General features: G+C 35.9%; 1 protein-coding gene across 2 annotated transcripts in view; it reads left to right on the top strand.

The window, feature by feature from the left end:
• ABCD3 (ATP binding cassette subfamily D member 3) overlaps nt 1-18,436 on the top strand; it is a 79,327-nt gene extending 60,891 nt beyond the window's left edge. For both annotated transcript variants that reach the window (XM_075999870.1, XM_012790973.2), the window contains exons 17-23: nt 1,025-1,102; nt 1,219-1,284; nt 1,376-1,465; nt 2,239-2,358; nt 6,719-6,823; nt 10,113-10,169; nt 12,016-18,436. In XM_075999870.1, the coding sequence (XP_075855985.1) occupies nt 1,025-1,102; nt 1,219-1,284; nt 1,376-1,465; nt 2,239-2,358; nt 6,719-6,823; nt 10,113-10,169; nt 12,016-12,093 (594 nt within the window). In that variant the 3' untranslated portion in view covers nt 12,094-18,436. The remainder of the gene's footprint in view (nt 1-1,024; nt 1,103-1,218; nt 1,285-1,375; nt 1,466-2,238; nt 2,359-6,718; nt 6,824-10,112; nt 10,170-12,015) is intronic.
• The last annotated feature ends 573 nt before the right edge of the window (nt 18,437-19,009 follow it).

Here is a 19,009-nt window from a genome sequence, read left to right on the forward strand (position 1 = left end):
ATGCATATTCCTTATTGTATGCCTGTCCCCTCTAGAATGTAAACCACTAAGGTAAGGGGTTTGTTTTCCCATTAATGTAGTCTCACTGTGTAGAACAGAGCCTGACACAGAATATTCAATAAATACTTTCTGAATGAAATATTTATTGAAAGAACCTAAAGGCTTAAAAAATCATCAGAGACAGGTTGCATAGCTACTGAAGTAACCCATGTCTGTAATGTCTTCTTTCCTGTTTTGCTACATTGGTATTTAATGTTATATGCTAGAATTATAACAGATTTTCTGATCTTTTATAGAGCTGATTATGGTCTCATAACACCATAAGCCTAGAACTTAACCACTCTTCACATTTTCTCATTTATCTTTGTGTTGTTGCAGAATAATTTAATGGCACTTGTAAATATTTAAAATGTACATATACTTTGATCCAACACTTCTAATTTCTAAGAATCTAATCTATAGAAACATTCTCAGAAGTGGTGAAGTTTACTTGTTGACTGAGAGGCTTATTGGAGTATTTTCTAAAGGAACAAAACAATATGTAGATGACCTAAATATTTAACCAAAGGGGAGTATTTAACTAAATTATGATATATCCTGCTGTGGAAGGTACTGCAGGTATTAGAGGAGAATCTGAATATATACTGACCTGAAAGACTATCTGTGATATATTGTTAAATAATAACAGCAAGTTGTAGAACAGTCTATATAGTACAATTCCATTTTTTAAAAGAGACTGTGTGTACACATGTATTTATTGTTTTCAAGAATTCTCAAACTTTTTAAAGTATATGATATCAATCAATAATGATTTTTTAATGAAAAAATACAACAGTAAAAAATTGAAAGCAAACGAAAATAAAACATCCCTTTACCATACCTTTTCATGGTTCTACCTAACATCAAATTTACTGACAAATATTTAATAGCTTATAATTAGCAAACAGCTATTTGACTCCAAGGAAATGTTCATTGAGTATACATTCTTTTCATCTAATTAATTCACAGCCTAATTTTCTTTCAGGTTCGTTCTGGGGCCAATGTTCTAATTTGTGGTCCAAATGGCTGTGGAAAGAGTTCACTTTTCCGTGTTCTTGGTGAAGTAAGTACAAGTTGATCCCAAAGCAAACTCAAAATTTTGCAATTTTATTTTGTCATACTGTCTGCCACATTGTGAATTTTACAATTGCTCCTCTCTTCTCTCCTTTCCTTTTAAAGTTATGGCCTCTTTTTGGAGGACGTCTAACTAAACCTGAGAGAGGAAAGTTATTTTATGTTCCTCAGGTAAGACCTAGTTTGGGTTATTTTGATTTAAAGATCTTTTTATTTATTTAAAAAAATTAACTTCTAATGATTTTTGCTCTGCCACTATCAGAGACCTTATATGACCCTTGGAACACTTCGAGACCAAGTGATCTATCCAGATGGAAGAGAAGATCAGAAAAAGAAGGGAATCTCCGACCAAGTAAGGGGATATTTATGTCCTAGATCTACTGAAAATACTCCGTTAATCAGTTAAGTATTTTTTTTTTTTTTTTTGAGACAGAGTCTCGCTTGTTGACCAGGCTAGAGTGAGTGCCATGGCATCAGCCTAGCTCACAGCAACCTCAAACTCCTGGGCTCAAGCAATCCTTCTGCCTCAGCCTCCCGAGTAGCTGGGACTACAGACATGTGCCACCATGCCCAGCTAATTTTCTATATATATTAGTTGGCCAATTAATTTCTTTCTATTTTTTTATAGTAGAGACGGGGTCTTGCTCTTGCTCAGGCTGGTTTCGAACTCCTGACCTCGAGCAATCCGCCCGCCTCAGCCTCCCAGAGTGCTAGGATTACAGGCGTGAGCCACCGCTCCCGGCTATCAGTTAAGTATTTTTAAATGTCACATAGTTTATCCTAACCTGTAAAGCCTTCCAAAGCCATTAATTACAACTTGCCAAGTTGAGGTAAGATGATGATCACTTTGCTTGAATATGAATCATTGAGTGTTTAACCTTATCATTGCACTATTGTTTGTTTTCTCATTCTTTAATTATGTACACTAGTGTTACTCTCTAAGCTCATAGGCGTTTTTTGGCAAGGTTGGTGTAGATAGAAGTGGAAAGGTTCAGGGCTTGTGCCACATTCTTTCTGAAGTGATATTGGCAGTGGGATTATAGTCAGTCCAGTTTAAAAAATCAAGCCTTTGAAAATGTTTGTTTATATTAACCTTGGTTTTATCTTTAATCATTTTGCTGAAAGGTACTGAAGGAATACTTAGACAATGTCCAGTTGGGTCATATCCTTGAACGTGAAGGAGGCTGGGACAGTGTTCAGGATTGGATGGACGTACTCAGTGGTGGAGAAAAGCAGAGAATGGCGGTAAGTATACTCTGAAGACATTGCACAGAAATGCATCTGGTAAAGTTACTCCAGCATTTTGATTACTCAAGACACAAAGTTTTATTTTATCTTTTATCTTTTTATTTACCAATTGTTTCAGTATGGATTAATTTAAATGATAATAGAAGTGCTTGAAAATGTCTAACTTGCATGTAAATTTGGAATTCTGAAAGAAAGATTCGTAAATATCTGCCAGTACCTATGAAAGGAAAAGATGCAGATCTATTTATATACCAATAATCCATTTTTCTAAAAGTTAGGAGAACTTTGTAACTTTTTGATCCTGGAATATATGATAATCCTGGTTGGATTACAAAATTTCTTTCAGTGTCTTTTCCTAATAGACATCTCTTTTGTCTCACTTGAGCTATTTTACCTGAAATAGCTGAAGAAGGTATTAGAGATTATCCATTCTGTTTTATCATCATTTTAGTCTTTGTTCTTGCCATTTCCCTCCATTATTATATGTATCATTGTTTCAAGGCTCAGTGTCTACTACTCTTGAAGTTATTTAGAATTCTTAAATTTTCCTAATATAAAGAAGCATTAGAAAGGAACTATTTTAATTTTTGTCATGACTAAATTGATTCCAAACCAAAAATATGTACTAAACACTACATATAGAGAATGATACTTTGGGTACCCTGTTAAGAGAAGTAACTTTATAAAGAGTCATTTTTTTTTTAACTATTCATATCATAGTTTGAGTAGATCCAAAGGATGTTTTTCCCCCATCCCTTCCCCTTCCCCTTCCCCTTCCCCTTCCCCTTCCCCTTTCCCCTCCCCTCCCCTCCCCTCCCCTCCCCTCCCCTCCCCTCCCCTCCCCTCCCCTCCCCTCCCCTCCCCTCCCCTCCCCTCCCCTCTGTTGCCTGGGCTAGAGTGCAGTGGTGTCAGCCTAGCTCACAGCAACCTCAAACTCCTGGGCTCAAGCGATCCTCCTGCCGCTGAGTAGCTGGGACTACAGTAATGTGCCACTGTACCTGGCTACTTTTTTCTAGTTTTAGTTGTTCGGCTAATTTCTTTCTATTTATAGTAGAGACAAGGTCTCGCTCTTGCCCAGGCTGGTCTCGAATTCCTGAGCTCAAGCAATCCTCCTGCCTTGGCCTCCCAAAGTGCTTAGGATTACAAGTGTGAGCCACCATGCCTGACCCTATATTTCATAAAGGAATGAACAAATGATCCCTTTCTCTTAACTTTCTTTCCTATTTTTTGTATCATCATATTACCTAAATCCCAACCCAAGAACAATTGTTTGCCTTGGTATTTCTCTACTCAGGCTTCATAGCACAGCTGGAAAAAAATCAGATAATGATAGATGTATGGATCAGTGCCAGCCACAAGGCTTTCCTGTTTTCCTGTTAGAGGGGCTTACAGCATGTCTTGGCAATCATTTTACTTATTTTTGCCTCTGTCTCTCACTTTTCATGATAATCATTTAAAAACTATCAATCTTAGGTTCTCTACCTCATTACTTACCCTACCACACTTGACAGAATAACCTACCTTCTACTTTATAAAGAAAAAATGATAATTATTTCAGTTAAATGACAGATAATTTTTATTGAGTGCTTAATAGATGGTAGAAAATATGCCAAGCACTTTATAGGTTACCTCACTTAGTCCTCACAACAGTCTTGTGACATAAGAATGCTGACTGCCCCATTTTACAGAGGAAATTGAACTTTAATGCAATTAAGTAGGTTGCGAAAAAAAGACAACCAGTTAAAGCTGGGAGGGGCAGAGAGGCTTGTCAAGCTCAGGAACACCATACAACTCCAACGTTCATATACTTATTCACTTTACAACAGGCGTTCTCAAACTACGGTCCACCGGCCACATGCAGGTGTTTTTGCCCGTTTGTTTTTTTACTTCAAAATAAGATATGTGCATGTGCATAGGAATTTGTTCATAGTTTTTTTAAAACTATAGTCCGGCCCTCCAATGGTCTGAGAGACAGTGAACTGGCCTCCTGTTTAAAAAGTTTGAAGACCCCTGCCTTACAACTTTCTTATATTGTGGCATCAAGTAGCTGACAGCAAAGTGGTAGAGAGAGACACATGATGAGAAAATGCCCGTGCAATGTGACAGTGAAGGCATGCAAAGTCCTGTGGGACCACAGCGGTGTGGCGTTTGTGGAATGCCTTCACATAACCAGTCCTCCTCATTAACTTCACACTGGTCTGTCCTGACCTCCCTGCTTTTGCTGTGCAGGGGTAATATGTCACCCTTCCTCTAGAGAAAGGCTAATGCCTCCACGTGTGTCTCATGGGCCCTCCCTTTCTGACTTCCATCACATCCCTTTCCTTCCTGTGTACACCCTCCCCAACCCCCACCCACACCTCACCTCTTCTAGTCCTTCTCTCTCAGAAAGACATTTTCAGGTCTCTCTGATCTAAAAAGCAAACTCTGCCTTACCCAGAAGTCTCCTGTGGTCTGTCCCTTTCATTTTCTGCACAGTTTAATTTCTTGATAGGCTGTGCTTTCGTGAATCTTACAGCCTATGTAGGTAGACAAAGAAAGGCAAACACACAATTCACAATATGTGAAGTGCTGTAGGCATTTTACAGAAAGGACCTACTTTTGGGTTGGGGTTAAGGACCAGGGTATATTTGTCTGAGAAGGTGACATTAAACAGAGATTTGAAAGATGAAGCAGAGTAAGGCATTTGAGACACGAGGAAAGAACGACATGTGCTCAGCCTCTAAAGCCTAAGACACCTTGTTCCTAGCAGTTGAGAGGCAGCTATGTTGGCTAGAATGTTGAGGTTAGAGAGTGAGTAGGAATAACATTGTGCCAGGCCTTGTTGGCCATAATAAGGAGTTTGAATTTTATTCTAAGCGAAATGAGAAGTTCTTGAAGGGTTTTAAGCCAAAGAGTGAAGTTCTCCGATACACATTTCTAAGAGATGCTCTCTGGTTACATGGAGAGTGGAGCGGAGAGGAGCAGCAGAGGAGGTCAGAGCTATGTGTAGACATTGGAGCAGGAGATGAGTGTGCTTGGGACTAAGTGCACATTGGTGGAGATGAGGAAAAGTGAGTGGACTTTAAACTCCACAGGACTTACTTGAATTGACTTTTTAGTCCATTGTAAAAGTGGGGGCAGGGGTGGAAGGGAGGAGAAGGGAAGGAGCAGGAGGACTCCTGGCTTTCCAGCTTGAGCAGCTGTTTGATGGCGTTACTTTCTGAAATGTCCAAGTTATGGGAGGAATGGGTTTTGGGGGGGATATCTAGAAAATGCATTTGAGTTTTTGACTTTTAAAGTCTGAGAAGCTTGTGAGATTTCCAAGTATAAAGTCAAATAGGAATTTTTATATATCAATCTGGAAATTAGAAAGTATGGGTGAAAGATACATTTGGGGAGTTTGTAGAATGTAAATGATACTTGAAATCGTAAGATTGAATGAGATCACTTAGATACAATATAGGGAAAAAGAGAAGAGGACCTAAGAGTTAGCCCTGAGGAGCTTCCACATTTAATGGTCAAGTGGGAGAGAAAGTGCTAGAAAAGAAACTGAGAAAGCATCCTAAGAAGTAGAAGGAAACTTAGGAGCATGGTTTCACTGTCATTTCTTAAGAAGGAGGGAGTGATCATCTGAGTAGAATGTTGCAGAGAAGATAAATTGGGGAAGGAGAGAACAGGGTCCCTTGATCTTACAACATAGAGATCCTTGCTGGGGGCTGATGACAGATTGGAATATTTGTTAGACAAAGGATCATAATAAACAATCCCTAGAAAATAAAATACATGTGGAAAAGAAATATGGGAAAATGTTCAGCATTCCTGATAATCTAAGAAATGTACGCTATAACAATCTTGATGTTAATTTTTATTTATAAAATTAGCACAGGCTTTAAAAATGAGCACACCAGTACTGAAAAACAGGGATATAAAACAGGTACCATAAAAAATTATTGGTGGGAATATTAATTCATACCATTACTTAAGCAAAAGAATATTTAAAATAAAGACCATTTGGCACCTTAGTCATCTACAGTCTGAATTCTAAAATTTGGTTAAAATGTATACTCTCTAATCTTGTTTTTTTAGTGAACTTTCTTTAATACTAGTTTGAAACTCCCATATCTCAATAGTCTTAAAGTCTTTGTTTTACTCTGAGCAATAAATATTTCCCATGAATTACATTTTCCTCTTTGTTCAAGATGACAATCAAAACAATTATGTTTATTTATACCGTTTCTATTTCTGGAAAGTAGGTTTTTTGAGTTAGAATAATTTTTATACTTTTGCTTGATAAGACTGTAAAGGCATATTTAAAGTAAGTTTTAGTTTATTTGAATTCTGCATGTGTTATATTCAAAATTTTCTTTTTATATTTCAGATGGCGAGATTATTTTATCACAAACCCCAGTTTGCCATTTTGGATGAATGCACAAGTGCAGTTAGTGTAGATGTGGAAGGCTACATTTATAATCATTGTCGAAAGGTGAGTGGCAGGTTCGCAGTGTGAGGGGCTACGTCCCCCTGCCCAGCTTTCCCTGTGTCCAACCAAATATCTATCCAAAGAGAAGATTCCAAGTTAATAAGTAACCAAATTTCTATCACAAGATTTCTTGCTTTAATAAAGATTTTTAAACTGATAATTAGTAGGAATAAAAGAAAAAATTATAAATGCATTCTATATATAATTTTCTTTAGCCATTTCTTAGATATGAAATTATATTTCAATATATATGGTCCATTACCTCATTAAATATACTCAGAGTTAATAAACTGGTCTTTTCTTAATCCATTCTGGTAACTTTACTTAAACAGCATTTTTTTTTTTTTGGTCAAGAAAACTCAACAATAATTAGTTGGTAATTTTTAATTCATCTTCTCTGGCCTGAGTAATATTTTACCAAAGCTACTTTTAGTAGCCAAGTCTGAGGCTGTCTACACTGGTTCCATTCTGTACGTAATTATTCATTAGTCTCAGTTTTTTTCTTTTCTTTGAGGAATTGTTACCACCTGAGAAAATGAGTTATATCCTGGTTTATAGTTTCTATGTAAGAAATCAGATATAGAAGTATTTTAACATTTTATATGTGTTCTTTGGGTGTTTACAGTGAATATAGGCCTTATTGCATATATATAGTATGAATTCCTATGATTCAAAGTGTGGTCGTGATCAGTAGCATTAGTCACCTGGAAGTTTGTTAGAAATACGGAATTTCAAGCATTACTAAATAAGAGTCTGCATTTTGCCAAAATTTGCAGATGATTCCAATGTACATTAAAGTTTAAGAAGCACTGGTATAATGATTAAAGAATAAATTTGCTGTATTCATTTTTGTAGGAAGAGTTTACTGATTTTCTCCCTTTAATGGCCTATTTCCTATTCTTAAAGCAGTTTTGGTAATATTTTTTATTCATTTGTCCATATTGGTTTTCAAATTTATAGGTATTAGAGATCTCTGTGGTATTCTCATATACACAAAATCATGTAGTCTGTATTTGATAAATGATTTAGTGGCTTTTGGCTGTTAATTTTGACCATGTGATTTGCTTTTAGGTTATAGCTATAGGATATAAGTCCCCACCTAAGATTGTATAAATTCTATAAAACATAGGTTTCATTTAAAAGAAAAAAAATGTTCAAATTGGGCCCTAGTGATAAATTAAATTACTATGATAAATTTTAAACTTGTATAAACATAAAATGAGGTATGAACTCCTTAAGCTTAGAGCTCTTTTACAGCTACAAAACTAAACATAAATTTACAAATTATAGACAAAATGTGAACATAATTTTGAATTTGTAGCATTAAGGAGACCTGTGATACTGTTATATTGAAACTAAACCACTGGTTTGGAATTTTATTATGGAAAGATAGAATCTGCAGTCCAGATCTTCTATTTTGAATTTTGCTTTTGAATTTTTATTCAAGTAATTCTAATATAAAGAATGCCCTTATTAAGTAGGTATCTAATCCAATTATTATAAAATCATGAACAGAGAAATAATATCTGAAATGAGCTTTTAAAAATCAGAAAAGGACTGTACAGTATGTTTCATTAATACTGATAATATGCTTATTTATTTTATTATGCAATTCCTAACTAAGAACCTTTTCACAAGGAAACCAAACTTATGACACACTAAGTTTTAAGTTATATCACTTTGTGCAAGTAGAAGTAAAACACATATATGGGTTCAATGTCATGATAAAAATGATCCTGGGTATACTTTTGCTGATTTTTAAAAAATTATAATCAAAACAAAAAAATTATGATGGAAATTTCCTGGCTATCCTAAGTACGTATATGTCAGCTTTGAGATATCCATTTTGAGAAACAATGACCTAGACCAGGATTTCTCAGCCTTGGCACTATTAACATTTCATCTGGATAATTCTTAGTTGGGGGAGGGTGCTGTCTTGTGCATTGTAGGGTATTTAGCAGCATCTCTGGCCTCCACCCATTAGATACTAGCAGTGCTCTCAATTGTGACAACTAAAAATGTCCCCAGACATTGCAAAATGTACCCTGAGGCAATGGTCCCCAACCTTTTTGGCACTATGGACTGGTTTCTTGGAAGACAGTCTTCACCGGGGCGGGAGTTTCGGGATGATTTCAGCGCATTATATTTATTATGCAGTCAAACTTCTCAGCTAATGATAATCCATATCTGCAGCCGCACCCCCTGCACTACTAGCATCTCTGCCTCAGCTCCACCTCAGCTCATAAGGCATTAGCGTCTCGTAAGGAGTGTGTGTGCAATCTAGATCCCTCGCATGTGCAGCTTACCAGTGGTGGGGTTCTTGCTCCTGTGAGAATCTAAGGCTACCGCTGATCTGACTGGAGGCAGAGCTTATGCCGTGATGTGAATGATGGGGAGTGGCTGTAAATACAGATGAAGCTTCTTCGCTCTCCTGCCCACTACTCACCTCCTGCTGTGCGGCCAGGCTCCTAACAGGCCACAGACTGGTAGTACTGGTTCTCGGCCAGGGGGTTGGGCCCTGGGGACTGCAGCCCTGAGGACAAAGTTACCCCTACCCCCATCCCTAGTTGAGAACAACTGATCCAGAGCAGCTATAGTTGTGCCAGTGTTTTTCTGAAAATCTGAGGTACAGATCTATAAATCCTTATTGATAATCTGAAATCCAGAAAACTCTTAAAAAGATATTAATAATTTTGTAGCAAGCTTACTAGGTAACAAAACCTGGCCTGAACTAAGAAAAGATCTTAAACTCTTTGTCTCAATGTCAGTGTCCATATGTGTGGCGGCTGAAACATTCATGTGTTTAATTACAGAATTCTGCCTCAGAACCCTCTGGGAGTGTGAAATAATACATTTACAAAATCTGAATTCCAAGTCACATTCTAAAACAAGAGTTTCCAATAGGGAATCATGACCCTGTATTTGAGAAACAAGTTGACAGTTCTATACTGTAAATTTTTCCTGATTTTAACCTTTTGCTATTTTTATCATCTATGTATTCTTTTCATATATTTTTCACAATAAAATAGGAAACGTGCTAGGAGATATATTTTTTCCTCCAAACAAAATTATATACTTAATACCAGTACCTCTGAATTTCTATTGAGTAATTGATGGCCTGTGTATTCCATTAGTATAAACATTTGGCATCAGCTGTAATTTTCTCTGTTTGACATTGATTTTTAACTATAGCCACTGACTACAGTCATCTCGACAGCTTAAAGTATATGGACTAGTTTAATTTGTGACTCTCTGTTATTAACATAAACCCAAATCATTTTCTTTGTATTAGGTTGGCATCACCCTCTTCACTGTGTCACATAGAAAATCTCTTTGGAAACACCATGAGGTTTGTATTTCTTTCATTGAATGGTACAGTGAAAGTTTATTATACTTAAATATGTGAATTCAGGTAAATATAGTTTTATAATACATTTTATGGCATGTATTCTTTTATAAACATACACCCTAAGGAAAAAAAGTGATTTTTCTTTTAGGAAATAATTTTCTTAAATATTGTAGTTGTTAGTTTTGAAAGCTACAATGTATATAAACAATCTGTAGTAAGTATGAGAGATTAGAGAACCAGTTAATGGTTCTCCAGTTTTATAAGTGACTGTTGTATAGTAACTGACTGAAATTTGCATAATCTTAGACATAGCTAAGTAAACTTTTTTTTATCTAGTAGTGACAGAGTGGGGAAAAGTCTTCAGAAAAATTAGATGGCAAAAAATTGAAGGGCATTTTTAGTAGAGGCCAGGACTACAGGGGAAGATTGAATAATGTCAGCTGTGTTTATCATTGCACTGTAATACATAGGACTAGGTAGGTACATTTACATAGGACTAGGTACATGCATTAGGTAGTCACTATAATTTACAAAGATATTCTAGTGTGGTTTACATTGGTACAGATGTATTACTTATTCTGGGGCTCCCGCAGTGCCATTTTCACTGTGGCAGGTCTTTTCAACTCTTAAAGTAACCCAAGTTTAATTTCCTTTATTTTCTTTCCTTTCTTCTTTTATTCCCTCTTCCCTCTTTCCTTTCTTCTTTCCTTCTTAAATGACACAAAGATTTTATGTAAAAGAAAGGATTTGAGAAAAATTGGAACAATGATAAGGGTATCTTGCCCCACAAAATATATACCTGATTAAGCACCTTTTGTGCCAGTTACTGGGCTAAGTGTCATGAGGGATGCAGATTACAGTTTTTACCCTCAAGAACCTTGTAGTTTAGACTATCACCTGACAGTCTACAGGTGATAAAATGAAGAGATGGGGTTTGAAGTCAGAAAGCCTAGATTCAAGCATCACTGTTTCTGGCCTCAATGTGCTTGCTTTGTATAATAAAGTTACTGATCTTTGCCTGCCTACCTCTTAGATTACCATGAGGATCAAAGAGGTAGCCTATATGAAATTACTTAATAAAATGTAATGAAATTCTGTATTTTAAATGAGTTTTATGACATTTAGTTAAAAATAGCTTTTAAAAATAGCTTTTATTATTTTATGGCATAATTTGTCCATTTTTCATGGGTTAAACAGGAAATTGAATAACTAGAAATCAAAGCAGCAGTTTAAAATATACCCACGCCTTAGTGTTTTTTTAGAAGTTCATAAACATTATAGCCGGAAGACATTGAGAGGACTTGAGTTTCGCCTTTCCTCTTCTTTTGGAGGTATAGGTAGACAACTAGCAAAATAATTATCAGACCAGTGATCATGTGAAGGAGGGGGACACAAAGAACTGGAATGTTGGAGGCCAGACTAGCTAAGAAATAGCAATACAGAAAATGGAAAAACAAAAATCTTTCTGTAAATAAAAAGCCACTAGGTAAAAACAGAAGGTTTTTAACTGTTGTCCTAAGTGTCTTCAGAGGATAAGAGATATAGACTACACTTTGCATAGCTCTTTTTCCCCTCTGCTAAACCAAAAAACAAATAAAAAGCCTTAAGTTAGAAATTCCTAGATGATCCAGGGAATCAGGCTAAAGAAAGTAATAAAGACTGCCCTATTTGAACAGTTTTGCCACAGTTTACCCTGCTGGGAGCTCAGATCCTTGGTGGTGGAGTTGGAGAAGCATTCTAATTTGTGAGATACTTATAGATTTGATTCCCTTAAAATGATAAGGAAATCTTTTAGTTTTCATATATCCACTTATAATTACTGATTTTTCCTCCTTCTTTCCCATAGTACTACCTGCATATGGATGGCAGAGGCAATTATGAATTCAAACAGATAACAGAAGATACAGTTGAGTTTGGCTCTTAGAGAAATCCAGAGGACTGTACCTACTTCAGTGAAATAATTACAAAATACACTTAGAAATACCAAGTACATTGTAAAATAAAGTTAAGCTTGTTTTTTTAAAAAACAAAGCAACAAATTAACTAGATATAGAATAATCAAGAACAAGTTGTTAAAACATTTAATATTATATAGGATATTGCTAATTGTGTATATGTTGGTTTAATTATTAATATGTACTAAGAATGTCCTTATTCTTGTGGTTAAAAACCTGCCTAAATTAAATTGGGCTTAAATCAGTGTAACCTGATTCATCCTGGGATGTAAACCGTTTGAAGTCAGCTAATTTGACTTTTATGGCTCCATCTTTTCCTTCAATGAAGAACCCTATTTAAAACTGGGGTCATCACTTGTCCTATTTTAACAAGATAGTTTTGAATTTCATTTTCTTGTGCCCCATGGTAGTGGGAAACAAATCATAATGTATTATTAAAATGTGTAACATCATTGCACAATAGCATTTATTACACAGTGGCAGATTTCTTTAGCTGCCACAGTTATACTCATTCCTTGTATATGTCTTGGAGTACATTTGACTCCAGAAAAGCCATTTGGATTTTCTTTAGTTAAATGATAAATATGCCCTTCTCAGTCTGCAGTATTGAGTTATTTGAGGTGGTATAACAAAAGTATATGTGCAGTCTTGCTTACAAGGGTGGTTACTACATGTCATACCTAATTGTCCCAATGTTTGGGATATTAAAACACAAAGTCCTTCCAGGTCAAGCTCAAGGTCATATGAGAGTTTTAGATTTTCTTAAAAAATTGGACAGATTTATGTGTATTAGAAGCCCATTCATTAGAAGTGTGGTGGTTACGTGATGTTAAACTCCAGATGAGCCATAGGAATGCACTACATGGAGTAATGCACTGAGTATGCAATGCTATCACTGTCTTTGACTGTGATTTTATGTCTAAAAATATGCTATAGAACTATTATGTACGTGGGCGAATTATGTTTCCCAGGCGCACTGGTTTATCTCTGTGAATCTTGAATAACTTTTTAATATTTGGATTATTATGTTGAACTATCCTAAGAGAAGATGATTTCAGCTTACCAAACCACCATTAATGACTACATGTATTATTTTGCACAGGGAGAAATGAAATAGTATAATCAATAAGCTAGATATGAAATCAGTTTTATCAAACTGGGGTTTCGAAAGGGGCATTTTATATTCTTGTTTCTGCATAACTAGTTTTGTTTTTTTTGCAGAATTAACTATAACAATCATTGGCTACCACAATAAATTTGATATACTGATTCCATAATATGTAACATTCGATTTTTACCACTTATCTTTAGCAAACTTGTATACTTACTTATTTTCTGTTCAGATTAAAAAAAGTCAGATATCCTATACAACTTTTGCTTGTTATTTTTTAATTCTGGTACCTAAATACTGAGTAGTTCATATATAATTCAGTCTTGACTTGAAAACATACATAATTTAGTCTTTAATTGAAAAACACAAAAATAAATTCACAAAACACTTTTAGCACCCAGTGTCAAATGTGGTTTTTAATTGAATGAATTTCTCTTTTAGAAAAGTTCAATAAAATCTTAAGTGAACCTGACAAATGCTACCAAATAGCCAGGAAACCTCAAAAGATATTATCAATCTTGGTAAAGATTTGAAGGTATGGGGAACTCTCAGATTTTCAGATTTCTGGGTTACCCTAAACCTAATTGCTTTTGTAATGGGTTCTTGCCACAGAAAAACCCAATTTGGGCTTTAAAAAATTTTTTTCCCTCCTTTTTTATTTAACAAATATTAAAGTGCCTCACTATTTGAGGCATAGAGGAAGATCCTTGTGGAGAATCACTGTGTACATTAGCATAATGACAGTTCTAAGAAGGCCTGCAATAAAGAAATCCAGTGTCTCTAAAACATGGTTGTCCATAGAACATCTTTTTTTATGTAGTTCCTGTTAACATCTTCCACCAGTTACATTGGTAAGTGGCAATTTAATTCAAAGAATAAACCAAAGAATAAGAACTTTCATCCATGAGCAACACACTGCATCCCAGATGTATCACTCTGTATTTTAATACCAAATTTCTACTTTTTATATAATGAAAAAATAAGTATGTAAACGACCTTGGTTGTTTGCTGTGCATTAAATGAATAAAATGTGTTTAGGGTTTGCACTTTCCCCCTCTTTTAATGATTAATATTTGGCTTAAACCTGGTGATACTATGGCATATATCATTTCCTTATATAATTTTTTAACTCTTAAACTTGGTGTTTGTATGCATAATTGGAACCTAGAAGCCGAGTGAATTTTTCTTCTCCTGTAAAATGGACATTAGCATCATTAATCATAGGAAGCTGTTTACTTTTTCAAAATCTATATTAGTAATTTTTCCTTTGTGAAGAATTAGAATAGTCTGATATTTTCTATAAACATAACATATATGTATGTCACTTTAAAAAAATCTAGTATCAAAAACCTGAAAAACAGTCCCTTCCGAACCCCTAAGGGCAACCATTATAAACTCTTCTATTTAATAATTAGGGTAGTTGCACCTTAATATTTAAACCATATGCCTACATAGCTATTTCTTAATTTATCAATTTTAGCCATTCCAAGACCGAGTCTTGCTCTGTTGCCCTGGGTAGAGGGCAGTGGCATCATCATAGCTCACTGCAACCTCAAATTCCTGGGCTCAAGTGATCCTCCTGCCTCAGCCCCCAGAGTAGCTTGGACTACAGGCATGGGCCACCATACCCGGCTAATTTTTCTATTTTTAGTAGAGATGGGGTCTTGCTCTTGCTCAGGCTGGTCTCAAATTTCTGAGCTCAAGTGATCCTCCCGCCTCAGCCTTCCAGAGTGCTGGGATTACAGGCGTGAGGCACTGCACCCAGCCAAAAATTTGTAAACACTTTATTGCAGTATATATATATGTACAAAAAAGTCCATTAATTTAAGCTCAGTGAGTTTTTAAGAAAGTATACATGCTCATAACCACCCCCAAATGAATGGAACATTGTCACACCTCAAAAGCCTCCTTCGTGTTTTCTTCTAATTATTAGCTCCTGACTTCCGTCATATAAGTTAGTTTTGCCTGTTTTTGGACTTTATACATTTTTGTGTATGCCTTCTTTCCCTCAACGTGGTGAGACTGATTGATCCATTGTACATGTGACAATAGTTCCTTCACTTTTATTGCTGTGTAATATTTAATTACAGGTCCTATTTAATTACAAAATATTTTTTGTAATTACAAAATATTTAATTACAGGCTCTTGACTTACAATGGTTTGATTTATGAGTTTTTGGCTTTGCAGTGGGTTTATCAGGGTATTAAATCCATTTTTCGACTTACCATATTTTTGACTTATGATGGGTTTACTGGGACACAACCCTATGGTAAGTCCAGGAGCATCTCTGTATGAATAGGCCATCCTTTAGTCATTTAACCATTGATGGGCATTGGGTTTTCTGTTTGGAACTTTTAGGAATAGTTTTTATAAACATTCTTATCCATGTCTTTTGGTGCACATATGTGTGCACTTTTGGAATGGGATGAGTTCAGCTTTGTTACTGCCAAAGTTGTACCATTTTTATATTCACATCGTAAGTGTAGAAGAACTCCATTTGCCCTGGGTTTTACCAATAGTTGGTATTATCAGTATTTTCTTTTTAATTTTATTTTTACTTCCTATATCTTAGCTATGAACAGCAAATCATCATGGTTTCATTTTGCATTTCTCTTATTAATGAAGTTGAACTCATTTCATGTTTATTGTCTATCTAGATATCCTCTTTTTTGAAGTGCCCCATTTTTTAAAATGTCCTATTAATACTTCAGAGGTTCTTTATATATTCTGGATGTGAATCCTTTATTATATAAATGTTCTAATATCAAACAGAGTAGGCCTTAAGACAGAACATTTCCAGAAATAAAGGATATTTCATAATGATAAAACAGTTAACTTTTTGAGTATATAATTTTTTGAATTAAGAATACATAACAAACAAGTCTTAATTCGTATATACCTCATAGCATAGGCTCAAAACACAAAAACTGACAGGACTAAGAAAAAATAGACAAATCCACAGTTTTTTAGTGGGAGACTAACGTACCTTATGGTAGCCAATGCAATAGAACATATTAAAAAATCTAAAAAACACACCACACACAAATATTTGAACACAACCAACTTAACCTAATGGACACGTGCATTTGGCAAATGCAGAATTCTTCCAAGCTCAGAACATAAGTCCCTCCAGTTATTTAAGACTTCTTCCATTTCTGTCAGTAATGTTGTATAGTTTTCTGTGTAGAAGTCTTACACATCTTTTATTAGCTTTATTCTTAGACATTTGCTGTTTGTTGATTCTAAGCGGTATTTTTTAACACTTTTTTTCCTAATTGTTTGTACAACAGAAAAATGCAGTTGATTTGTGCATATTGATCTTTGTGGCAGATTGTTTTTTCCAAAGATAGTCCCATATATATCCCATTCCACCTGGTCTTTTTTGCAGTGTGGTGTCAACATCCTCCATGGAGAGAGAGGTCTGTATTCCCTCCCTTGATCCTACAAACCTTTGTCACTTCTTGTGTTAAGTTAGGGGTTTGGGGGATTGATCAAGGAAGTGACGAGATGGCAATAACACACAAGCTTTAATTGGGCGGTGTGTGGGCAGAGTTGCATGAGAGGGGAAGTCCTTCCCAGTAAGATTCCTCCTAGGGACAGTGGCATGGGACCACTGCCAAGAGGGCAGTAGGGCAAAGGAGCTCGCAGGGGGAGAGAGGAAGTACTTGAGAGGGGCTTTTATACCTAGGTGATGTCATTCAGCCGTAAGGTCTGGGGTCTCTGGGTCACAAAGGGCTGTAAAGGGCAGTGGTAGTTTGGGGTCCTTTACAGCTCATTTTTTGTCAAACGTGGTTTTGGAGGGTAAAGTTGGTAAGCTGTAATTGGCTAAAAATATTTTTTTTGGAACTATATTTAAATCAACTGGAGGTGTGAGAATTTGAGTTTGGCATCAGCAGGCTTTGGGGTAATGTTCCTAGCTTGTGAAGAAGTGAACAGTAAGGGGGCCATCTCCACCTCATTCATAGAGTACTGCTGCAACCAGCAGTGTGCAGCAGAAGTTCTAGTTAAATCTAATAGTTTGTTTACTTTGTAATGAATATGCAATACTGTCTGCTGCAGAGCCAAGTAAAGAACTGTCTTCTTCTCTGTCTTTTCCCTCTAGAGTCTCTGATCACCCTCCTTTTTGTTAAACCTTGCTCCACCTGCCATAATTATCATAGTAGACAATAATCCTTAATTATGTCCAGTCATGCCATCCTATCAACGTTGTACTACTTTCTGGGGATGTTCTTCCGGGCCTTCTGTCCTGGTGCTTCCTTAGGCTGGCTGAGCCGTCAGCCTGATGCTGAGCTGTCTTGCGTTGGGTCCCTGTCTTCCTCTGTTTTTGGTTTACTCTCTTTAGTAGAACATGTCATATGGTAGCGTCCTGGAAAAGGGTACATAGGAGGAAAATCCTTTCAAGTTTTGTATGTCTGAACATATCCCTACTCTGTTATACTTGGTGGAAAGTTCAGCTAGGATGAATTTAAACTGAAGATCATTTTCCCTTAAATTTTTTCAATAGTTAAGGTCTTCTTATATTTGTTTACTTATATTCTGTTTGCTGCTGAGAAGTTTAGTATTCTGATTCTTGTTCCTTGGCACGTGATGATGACTATTGCTTTTTCTCCTTCCTGCGTCTTCTGCTGAGTGCCTCTCCATACCGCCACCTCTCAAGCGTGGCCTCTGCCATACCTGGCGAGTCCTAGTGTCCTCTTGAGAGCTCTACGAAGGCAAGTTAATTTTCTTCTTCCCTTTTCTTCCTCTGCACACATAGGATATAGATTAATGTCCTCACTCCTTTTCTTTTTGTCCTTAAGGATTTAAACTTTAAAGTTTGCTTAGTATATTATAGCACAGTACTGAAAAGGAGAGGAGGAACACGTGTTTTGTGTTTTAACTGGAAGTCCATAAATCTTTGGAGTCTCTATATTTTTTCCACGAAAGATTGCTTATTTTAGTATTAAAGAGGATGGTGCATTTAAGAATATTCAAAATAAATAATTGGGTCATGATTCTGGGATGTTCTTTAGACATAATGTTTCATGGTAATTATGTATAGCAGACTGAAGATATTTCTTTGAAATTTCTGTTAACTCATGTAAAGCTCCTTTTGCTAGTTCTTGGAATGGAAGAGCAAGCTCTGTGATCTCATGATGGTTCTCTGAACATGCTTTTTAAAAAATTAGCAATCATCCTAAATAAAAATAGCTATAGCCAATACTTTAAAAGCTGTCTTTTTTTTTAAAGATAAATTAATTAGTCCAACTCTATTTAGCCAAAGTCATTTGCCAAATGACTGACTAGAATGCTCGAGGCCATGCAAAACTCCAAAGTTTGTCAAACACACATTTATTTTTGGCATTATCTATGACCAAGGTAATGTTTTAATGATGCTTGCATTCTCTATTCCTAGAACACTTTGCACACTCTCGCCCCTTTGCCTGGTTAACTCTGGGTCCTGTGGCTGAGATTTTAGATAACCCAAGTCCAAGTTAGATGGTTCCCCGAGAGTTGCCCCAAACACCCTACTTTCCCTGTCGTAACATTTATGTTCTGGTGTAATTAGCATTTTACTCTACACATATGTAAGCTCTCCACAAGAGCTGAGATTATATCTGTCATATTTTAAATAAATCCATAATGTCGGACACATTGTAGGTGCTTAGTATTAGAATAAATTAATGAAAAAATAAATGCATAAGCATGATCCTTGCCAAGGAAATTACAATCCAGTAAAAAGGGCCACAACAGGTAAATAACTACTTTGTGTAATAATATGAGTTGTAAGAGT

This window comes from Microcebus murinus, chromosome 2 (genome assembly GCF_040939455.1).
Source record: "Microcebus murinus isolate Inina chromosome 2, M.murinus_Inina_mat1.0, whole genome shotgun sequence".
Classification (NCBI taxonomy): domain Eukaryota; kingdom Metazoa; phylum Chordata; class Mammalia; order Primates; family Cheirogaleidae; genus Microcebus; species Microcebus murinus.